This window comes from Notolabrus celidotus, chromosome 20 (genome assembly GCF_009762535.1).
Source record: "Notolabrus celidotus isolate fNotCel1 chromosome 20, fNotCel1.pri, whole genome shotgun sequence".
NCBI lineage: Eukaryota > Metazoa > Chordata > Actinopteri > Labriformes > Labridae > Notolabrus > Notolabrus celidotus.
This window is the reverse complement of record NC_048291.1, coordinates 518,549-528,577: the sequence shown is the minus strand read 5'-3', so window position 1 is coordinate 528,577 and position 10,029 is coordinate 518,549. Positions and strand designations below refer to the sequence as shown.

The following is a 10,029-nucleotide window of genomic DNA, read 5'->3' as shown; positions in this document are numbered from 1 at the left end:
CAGTCACTAAATGTCAGTGCAGTAAGAAGGAGACTCTATTATCTGATACCCAAGCAAATATATCAAAAATTGCAAAAATATTTATATATTTTTTTATTTCTAGAGCGTGAAATTAAAAAAAAAAAGTTTTGTCTCCTGTATAATCTTAAGTCCAACACCAAAACCAGACTGGGAGGCAGTTGTGAGGACTTGATTTAAGTGAGGAGTGGTGGGAGGATGTTGTAATTTTACTTTTACATTAGAAGTCTCCTAACCCTCAGTCTGTTACAGAGTAGTTGCAGGATATAATCTCCTTTCTAACACTTGAAAAAATATATACTCTTAAAGGAAACACTGACAAGTTCAAGCATCTTGGCAGGTCCGTGTAGCTTCTTTAAATAAGTGCTAACCAGCTTGTAAAAAATACTTGATCTTATTTATTCTATTAGTTTATTAAACTGACTCATTATTTTTGCAGACTGATCAATTCAAACATGTTTTTTTGAGGTCTTCTGTCTTATAATAACCCTTGGTTGCTTCTCTAAACATAAAATGTTAACGTATGCATCCCCTGGTTTATTAAAAGGTCAAACAAACAACTAAAGACAGAGAGACCTTAGTTTCCTCTCACAATAAATAAATAATTAAAAGATGTTTCACTGGTTTGTTTCCTCAACTCAGCATTACATTTACAAATAGACCTTTAGTTTGTACAATCAGGCATCAAGTTATTGATTCTGTTTAAATAAACAGATAAAATCTTCATCTTTATTATGGAGTCAGAAGTTAAACATGCAGCAGTACCTACCACTGACCACTAGGTGTCAGTAAGACATAACAAGGAGATTGCAGTGAAAAGAAGACGAGACACAATGAAGACTGGACAACATTTTATTCTGTTTTTCCCAGAACTTCTGTACAATAGCAACATTTCAACACCCAGACATGACTTCTGCCAGTAACCATGGCTACACAGAAGAACCCTGCTTTACTTCAGCACAACACAACACCACCAAACAGGAACAGGAGACCAGAGCCTCAACCAGAGCCTCACTCAACATTTTGGCAATCACATATAATCTGCTTCTCATATAACCAGTCTATAACATAAAAACACACCGAGAGGAATGCCCGAAATAAAGAGGGACTCAGGGGAGACTGAGGGACTGAAGCCGGACCCTGGAGGACGCTGGAGGACTATGGAGGACGATGGAGGACAATAGAGGAAGATGGAGGAAGATGGAGGAAGATGGAGGACAATGGAGGACCATGGAGGACCATGGAGGACCATGGAGGACCATGGGAAACTATGGAGGACTATGGAGGACGATGGAGGATGCTGGAGGACAATGGAGGGCTATGGAGGACGATGGAGGACTATGGAGGACTATGGAGGATGCTGGAGGGCTATGGAGGACGATGAAGGACTATGGGGGACTATGGAGGACTATGGGGGACGATGGAGGACTATGGAGGACTATGGAGGATCATGGAGGACTATGGAGGATGCTGGAGGACAATGGAGGACTATGGGGGACTATGGAGGATGCTGGAGGACTATGGAGGACTATGGAGGACTATGGAGGACGATGGAGGACTATGGAGGACTATGGAGGATGATGGAGGACTATGGGGGACTATGGAGGATGCTGGAGGACTATGGAGGACTATGGAGGATGATGGAGGACGATGGAGGACTATGGAGGACTATGGAGGATGATGGAGGACTATGGGGGACTATGGAGGATGCTGGAGGACAATGGAGGACTATAGGGGACTATGGAGGATGCTGGAGGATGATGGAGGACTATGGGGGACGATGGAGGACGATGGAGGATGATGGAGGACTATGGAGGATGCTGGAGGACTATGGAGGACTATGGAGGACGATGGAGGACGGGAAAATAAAAAATCAGGACCTGTTTTCAGCCCAGGTGGAAGAGTTTAAAGAAGAGCAAAAGAAAGAGGCTTTGCTCATTAAGAGATCTGGAGTTAAAGGAGCAGTTCAACTTTTATCCCCTTTCTGTTTCAGAAGAAATTTAAAGATTAACTCTGTTGGATGCTAAGCTAACGGGGAGCTTAGCTTAGCCGGACAGGAAACAGGGAAACAGCTGATCATTAGTACTCGTTTGTTAGGGGGCACAGATGTGAGAGCAGCCTGAGGAGCACCTGGACCCCGACCATCTCTTGTCACTGTGTTGTTAATACACAGATTAGTACTTCCTGTTTACATCTTCATCCACTTTACTGCGGTTGTTATTTATTGTACCTGTGTGTCATCCCACAGGGAGACGCCTCTTATCTTTAAATGTTATTTATTCTATATTTATTTATGTTATATTTAAAGAGTCACTTGGTAAGTTTTCTGTAGTTTAACTAAAATGAGGATAAAGTGATTTTGTCTTCTTCAGGATTTAAACACATTAATATGTGAGATCAACAGACAGAGACAGGCTAGCTGTTTTATCTTTGTTTACACTGTCATAAGCAGCCATAGCTTCACTTAGCTTAGCTTAGACACTGTAAACAAAGGGAAACAGCTAGCCTGATTTACTCCCCCTTTATGTCTTGTTGACACTGTCTAAGCTAAGCTAAGTGGCTGTAGTTTAATATTGACGGATATAAAGGGGAGGTAATCTTCTTCATTTCTTTGATAGAAAGTAAATAAAAGACTAAACTGTGACAGAGAAAAGGAGGGGTTTCAGACTCTACCTTCATCCTCTCTTCCTGTCGTCTCACAGCTGGCACAAAAACTCTCTCCACTTTTCAAACTCACTCATCTGGAGCATCTTTAGATCTGAATGAGTCTGCAGACGAGTCCTCGCTCTCATTTTCACCGCCGTTACAAACACGGGGAACGATTACAGCGACCAATAACACGTTCAACAAACGTCAGGCGTGTCAGCACGTCTGTAAAAACCATAACCTTTCCTTTATTTCCCCTTCCTTCTCTTTCCTTCCTCTCTGTCTTCACACTACGAGATGCTGTGGCAACATCTGTCACCTTCCTGTCCGCTCTCTCACACCAAATATACATATTCTGCTTATTAAAGATTTGTTATGTTTATGTTGTTCCAAGTTTCACAGCAGGGGGGAGCTGCTGCTGCTGCTGCTGCTGCTGGATCTGAAGTGCACTGTTTGCCTAAAGCCTGTTTGAACCTGTTTAATCCAGACTGTGTGCGAGGGCGACCTCTGGTGGAGAAAGCACGCACATGAATAGGAGTTATTTTCAGTATTTGTGTGTTTATTTTAACACTTATTCACCAAATTAAGAGGTATTAAATCAAATCAAGTGGAGCAGTAAAGACCTGATTCTCTCGTTCAGACGGAGCACACCAGGAAGTGAACTTTTCGTGCCTCCGTGCGTCTCCCCAGAATCCTCAGGCGGGCTCGGGTAAAGAAGAGGAGGGTACGTTTGCATGGTGACGAGTAGCTTAAACCAAAAGAACAGCAGGTCACACGAAAGAGACGCACCCTGAACGCTGCAGATCAGCTTCAGCACGACCGTGAGGAGAACACAGAGGACCAGCGGGAGACCAGCTGACGTTTCTCTAAAGACTTCTGATCTGGTGACTTCAACAACACAAGAACACAAAACTAGGCAGAACTTTTTGAATCACACACACACACACTCACACTCACACTCACACACACACACACACACACACACACACACACACACACACACACACACACACACACACACACACACACACACACAGGAATCATTGTATTCAGTACGGCGAGCTGCTGATGTCGTATGTGGCCCAGTTGGAGGCGGTTGAGGTCCGGTAGAGAGAGCTGTTGGAGCCAGAGGAGACAAGGCACGGGACTCAAAGAAAGCCAAAGTGTCACCCTCCAAATCGGCCTTCTCAAAAGAGAGGTCCCGTCTCTTCCTCTCCGCTTGAATTCAAAGAAAACTGAGCGACTGTGAAGGAGAGTCTGCTTCCTCTCTGGGACTCGGGACCATCGTACTGACTTAGGCTCCATTTAGGGTTCCTTCATTTGTCCCGAATCTGCCAGGACTTCAAAGCCTCAGCATTTCTCAGTTTGAGCATGTGGGTCAGAAAGGAGTCTGAAGTGTTTTTAATCTGATCCTACAGAGTCTGCGAAGGCCTGAGCCGTGAAATGACTTTTAGTATCCACGAGGGACGATGGTAGGTCGGTTGGTCGGTCTCAGAATCTTCTGAGTGTTTGGGTAGAATCAAACTGACAGCTGGTTAGCTGCAGAAGTAGCACAGTCCCTCCGCTCCAGGCCAAGTTCTCCAGCCTTTGACGGGTGGATGGCGCTCAGTTTTCCTCATCCGGAGACTTACAGCTCTCTTTCTGCAACACCCGGGTCAGCAGAAGCCTGATTCCCCGTCCTGGATCCCGAACTCTCTAAAGGCCTGAAAAGCAGGCGTTTTAATCTCTGCAGTGATTATGTTCCTCCTCCTCCTCCTCCTCCTCCTCCTCCTCCGCTGTAAACAAAACAAACAAAAAGGTGCCGTAGTCTTTGTGGTCCTTGGCTTTGAGTGGCGCACCGTGCAGGGAGTCAGGGCTGGGTGCTGCCCTGGCTGTCAGGGTCCGTCCCTGAGGAGCTGGTGTCTGAGTCTGAGTCGTCGTTGTGGTCGTCCTCCGCCAGGGTTTTCTCCCGGATGCGCCTGTGGGTCGCGCTGAGACGAGTGAGCAGGCCCTGGTAGTCGAAGCGGCCACGCTTCTCACCGAACGGGTCCTGGGCAGAGAAAACCAAACAGAGTGTAAGACCAGGATCAGAAAGAACACCTTCAGGTGCATTTCCACCAAGAGTCCCGTGGTCTTTTAGCCCCCAGAACTACTTCCCCCTGAACTAAAAGGTTCCTGGTCCCCCATTGTTGTCTGTGTTTGGACCGCGGGCTGAAGTCCCGGGTAGATTGTGTCAATCAGGCCAGAGACGTATGGAGGAAATAAAGTAAATGCACTACACCACCAGACCAGTAGAGGGCAGTAACACAAAGAGGAATGCCATTCATCACAGATGACACCATAGAAGCAGACGGACAGGCAGGTATCATTCTGAGCAACACAACAGTTAGCCTGTTAGCATGAAGAGACTCAGCTGGTCTGTTTTAGATGGTGCTATATTTCATCACAGATGGATTCACTGAATCAACACGTGAGAGGAGATAAGCACGAGTAGCAAAGACGTTTCAACACGGCTTTAAAATCCTTTTGAACTCAAAAAGCCGTGATCGCAGAGATCGGCCGGTGTTTTGGTTTAAATGGCGACCCTGTTAACTGGAGACTCTCAGCCGGATGCATCCCTCATAAACGTTGACAAAAAAAAAAAAAATTTAAATTAACAAAAAAAAATTTTACTAAAAAAAAATTTACAAAGAAACATTTGAAAAAGATTTTTTTGAAAAAAAAAAAAATTTGAAAATTTTTTTTGGGAAAAAAAAAAGTTTTGACAAAAAAAGAATTAAAAAAAATATATATATACAAAAAAAATTTGACAAAAAAAATTTGCCAAAAAATTTTACTTCCTGAATAAATTTTAGAAGCTTGAAAATAAAAACTGAAGATAAGAAAAGGATTGAATGAAGTTCTTATAATCACTGACCTGCATGTTCTGTCCCTGCAGGTGAAGTCTCTCTTTGCAGACTCCCTCGTAGAAATCATAGTACTCCAGGAAGGACTTCTCCATCACGCTCCTGCAAACACACACATGCACACACAACACACACACACACACACAAATCAGCTGGTGAGTGGGATGACGAGAAGACAGTGAACGATAAGAAGTGAGGGAGGGAGGGAGAGGTTTAGGATTCATGGAGAAGAAGAAGAAGAGCAAAGATGAATATGTCTGCAGGTCTTACCACAGAGCCTCTGGGCAGGGAACTTTACCCTCCAACATGTCGCACACGGCCACCCTCATGGTCTCGTGGCGGATGCACTCGTTGTAGTTCTTGCTGTCGCCTGGGTGGCGCTCCTGAGAGACACAGAAATACAGACCGAGAAAATGTTCAGTCCTGCTGTCAGGATCAGTCAGAAATTGAAGTTGATAAATTAGAATGTGAGACAGCAGTCCTCCTTGTAATAAGTTATATTAATAATGAGGACTCAGCTCTGACTGGACTCTGACTGGACTCTGACTGGACTCGGACACGACTTCACAGAGCCTCAGATTTGAGCCCACACACAGACCACAGTACCTGTTCAAAGCCGGGCTCATTGTGGTACGGGTTCTCCGTCATCAGAGACTGGATGGAGATGAGCACTGAGGAAATACTCTGTGCTGGACTCCATGCTGGACCTGTCCACGTCCTGCAAACACAAACACAGGGTTCAAACTCAAACACCCTGACTGGTTTCACGTGGGGAGGGACTCAGACTCTGACGGGACCGACTCACCCCAGGATGCTGAGGCAGACCTTCCCGTTGCGGTAGAAGTTGGGGTTGAAGCGAACGGTGTTGTGACCGGTGGTGATGAGCTTCACTCGAGGAGGGTGGATCGGGTAGTCAGGGGGGCAGCGGAACAGGAAGAGGAAGAAACCGCCCTCGTAGGGTGTGTCGAAGGGGCCGGTGATCAGGGCGTGGATCTGAGGAGAGGGAGAGAAGAAGAGAGAGAGAGAGAGGTCAGGGATGAGAGGAGAGAGGGAGGCTGGAGGAGGAAGACATTAAGTTTCAGTGACTCATCAGACTTTAAACTTTCATTTTTGGAGCTCAGGTCACAAATCAGGAAGTCAGGATCACTGTGAAATGTGACATCACTGCCAAGACAAACTCAAGGGAACAAAGCAGACGCCTCAGCTGCTTTGATCACAATTATCGTCTCTTCACGAGGCGTTGCTCTTCTTGTCAAGCAGGTTCATTTGCATACTCTGAATTAAAAACACAACGTAGGGTTAAACGAGTTCTGCAGAGAGAAGAACACTTCCTGTAAACGCTCTCATTATGAGCAGACCTCTCTGTGTTTAAGTCTTCAGTCACACCTGGATGTTTGAATGAAACCAGACAAGGTAATTATAGTTCAAGTTATAGAGGTCATCATCATCATCATCAACAACCAGTCTGAGTGGTTTCTGACATTAAAACACTGTTAAAGTGACGAGCAGCTGTCTTTGTCTCTGCTCCTTTCTTTGATTTATTCTTGTAAATTTCCACCAAGAGCATGATGGGAAATCCACAACAGGGGTCTAATCTTAAGTCTCTGAGATACTAGACCAGTATTCAGTGAAACCACACAAGTCTAAAATGTCTTAAGGTACGAGAGGGCGTCAGAGTCCGGCCCAATCTCAACGTCCACATTCCTGCTCAGGTCTGTGAGGGCTCAGGTCTGTGAGGGCTCAGGTCTGTGAGGGCTCAGGTCTGTGAGGGCTCAGGTCTGTGAGGGCTCAGGTCTGTGCTCGGTCTGTGAGGGCTCAGGTCTGTGAGGGCTCAGGTCTGTGAGTGCTCAGGTCTGTGAGGGCTCAGGTCTGTGAGGGCTCAGGTCTGTGAGGGCTCAGGTCTGTGAGGGCTCAGGTCTGTGAGGGCTCAGGTCTGAGTGCTCAGGTCTGTGAGTGCTCGGGTCTGTGAGTGCTCAGGTCTGTGAGTGCTCAGGTCTGTGAGTGCTCGGTCTGTGAGTGCTCAGGTCTGTGAGGGCTCAGGTCTGTGAGGGCTCAGGGTCTGTGAGGGCTCAGGTCTGTGAGGGCTCAGGGTCTGTGAGGGCTCAGTGTCTGTGAGGGCTCAGGTCTGTGAGGGCTCAGGTCTGTGAGGGGCTCAAGTCTGTGAGGGCTCAGGTCTGTGAGGGCTCAGGTCTGTGAGGGCTCAGGTCTGTGAAGGCTCAGGTCTGTGAGGGCTCAGGTCTGTGAGGGCTCAGGTCTGTGAGGGCTCAGGTCTGTGAAGGCTCAGGTCTGTGAGGGCTCAGGTCTGTGAGGGCTCAGGTCTGTGAGGGCTCAGGTCTGTGAGGGCTCAGGTCTGTGAGTGTTGAAGCCGTTTTTTAGTCTCAGACTGTAAACATGTTTATTTAAAGATGGGCTCTTTGAATGGGTGTGTATGTGGTTTCCTGTGTTTCTGCAGTCAGCCTCTAGTGGACGCTCCATGAACTGCAGTTTCTAACACTTCAACATGGGCTTCATATTTGAGACCGGAGGTTTCTGCCTGGGAGGATATGGAGATTGGGCCTCTGGTGTGTGAATCAGGTCATGGTGTGAAGGCTCTCTGTTACCTTGGTCATGTCTTGAGGATCGGGGACCACAAACATCCCTGGAGGAGGCTCCTTGTAGATGGACATGATGTCTCTGCACAGACGGGGAGAGGGGGAGAGGGTTTGAGGACAGAGGTCTGTACACACTTTACTACACACAGTGTATTTGTACATGTGAAACTGTGACCACATGTTGAGTCTACATGGTGAATGTAAGTTCCTGTTCCTGCAGGAGTTCCTCTATAGTTCAGTCCCTGCTGGTCCCCAGTAACTCTGGACAACATCACTTTCGGTTTGAACCCTCCATGTGAGACTTCTTCAGGGCCCTGACTCCACTAAACACCACACAGTAACATATTAAAATGTGTCCCCCTCTAGTCCCCCCTGTGTGTACCTCTTTATCCTCAGGATGCACTGCTGGGAAGCCTTCTCGTTGTCCCAGTCCGTGCTGAGGGTCGGGTCCCAGGAGGTGGCGTGGATCTGGGACAGGAGGCCCGCTCCTGCCACCCCGGCGACCCCGAGCCCGACCCCGGGGAGAGGTGAGTGCACAGTGGGGGACCCGGCCACGGCTGGAGGGGAAGACCCGGGGGTGAAGGTGGTCCCGGTGACAGCAGACAGAGGAGCAACCAGGGCGGCTAGGCCACTCTGCGCGGCCGCGGCGAGGGGAGGGGAGGCCGGGGAGGAGGTGGGGAGAGCCCCGGTGGCTGCGGAGAGTCCCCCCGGGAGAGAGGGGGTCAGAGTCGGCAGCAGAGGAGCTCCAGCGCCGGGTGCGGTGACACCCAAACCGAGGGCACCGCTGCTGGACTTGTCCCCGAAGCTGTCCGCCATGGCTCGGGTCTCTTAGCTGGAGTTAAACCGGTGACTAGTTTATCAGGGTAACGGTCACCTACATGGAAGTCACCTGGACTCGGTCAGTCCGGATCAGAGAGAGGAAGTCACCTGGACTCGGTCAGTCCGGATCAGAGAGAGGAAGTCACCTGGACTCGCTGAGTCCGGATCAGAGCGCAGAGGGACGGGGACGAGCCGAGCGCAGAGCCGAGGCCACACATCGAGACGTCTCTCCCCCCGACATGGAGGCTAGTCCTCGTTAGCTTCAGTCCCCTTAAAGTGTGGAGTCCTCCGCAGAGTCCAGTCCTCGTCCTCTCGGAGGCCCGCAGGGAGGCAGCAGGTCCAGCTGGTCCCGGGTTTTTACAGAAACCGGATCAGAGTGTTTTAATTTAGAGAGAGCTTCAACATTTCTCCAAACACACAGCGGAACTTCAGGATCTGATTTCTCCCAGTGACGAACTGACGTGACACCACCGGACACATCCGGCGGAGACTTTCAAAATAAAAGCTTCATTTCACAACGAGTGTTCCATTTATGGTAAACTGCTGATTCACAGTGAGTCACAATAACCTGACATTAACAGGGCGGATACTCACTTTAACCAAAACACATGTACACAATCAGAAACACTTTTAAAGAGACTCTTTTACCCGTCCTGAAACACATTTACAAACTACAGATTCTACCGGAAGAGTTATGTACCGTTGATTTTCAAAATAAAAGGCGTCGTATTGGAGGAAGAGCTCATTTTTTATTAAAGAAAATGGGAGAAACCTCTGAAACTTCTAAATATTAAGTGCAATTTATAATGAAGATGCTTCAGGATTGTTCTACTAATGTACAATACAACTGTCTATTACAACTGTACTGTGCTGGACTGATGAATGCTGGATGGGACTATTAGACCAACTATGCAAAATGTTAAGATGTCCTGAGCTGTTGTTTGCAATGTGAAAATCAATAAAAAGAATGTTCAAAAATAAATAAATAATAATAAAAGGCGTCTATAATCTGAAAATGTGTATATGTATTTGACATTACAAACCCTGTTTGATAGAGAGATAAGAGAACA

At 47.4% G+C, this 10,029-nt stretch overlaps 1 protein-coding gene across 1 annotated transcript; it reads right to left on the bottom strand.

Moving 5' to 3' along the window:
* Positions 1 to 854: 854 nt before the first annotated feature.
* Positions 855 to 9,451, bottom strand: ube2z (ubiquitin-conjugating enzyme E2Z). The gene is made up of 7 exons (XM_034711077.1): positions 8,523 to 9,451; positions 8,150 to 8,222; positions 6,355 to 6,542; positions 6,156 to 6,267; positions 5,820 to 5,932; positions 5,561 to 5,651; positions 855 to 4,693 (listed from the first exon to the last, which is right to left on the bottom strand). The coding sequence occupies exons 1-7, from the start codon at positions 8,954 to 8,956 to the stop codon at positions 4,514 to 4,516; spliced, it is 1,191 nt and encodes a 396-aa protein (XP_034566968.1). The 5' UTR covers positions 8,957 to 9,451; the 3' UTR covers positions 855 to 4,513.
* Positions 9,452 to 10,029: the final 578 nt, after the last annotated feature.

Bases quoted from the DNA above. Each gene is read 5' to 3' on its own strand.
- ube2z (XM_034711077.1), bottom strand. From the start codon at position 8,956: ATGGCGGACAGCTTCGGGGACAAGTCCAGCAGCGGTGCCCTCGGTTTG. The intron at 6,543-8,149 runs GTAACAGAGAGC...CCCTCTCCTCAG, and splicing joins ATCCTCAAGACATGACCAAG to ATCCACGCCCTGATCACCGG. The intron at 6,268-6,354 runs GTGAGTCGGTCC...TTGTGTTTGCAG, and splicing joins GTCTGCCTCAGCATCCTGGG to GACGTGGACAGGTCCAGCAT.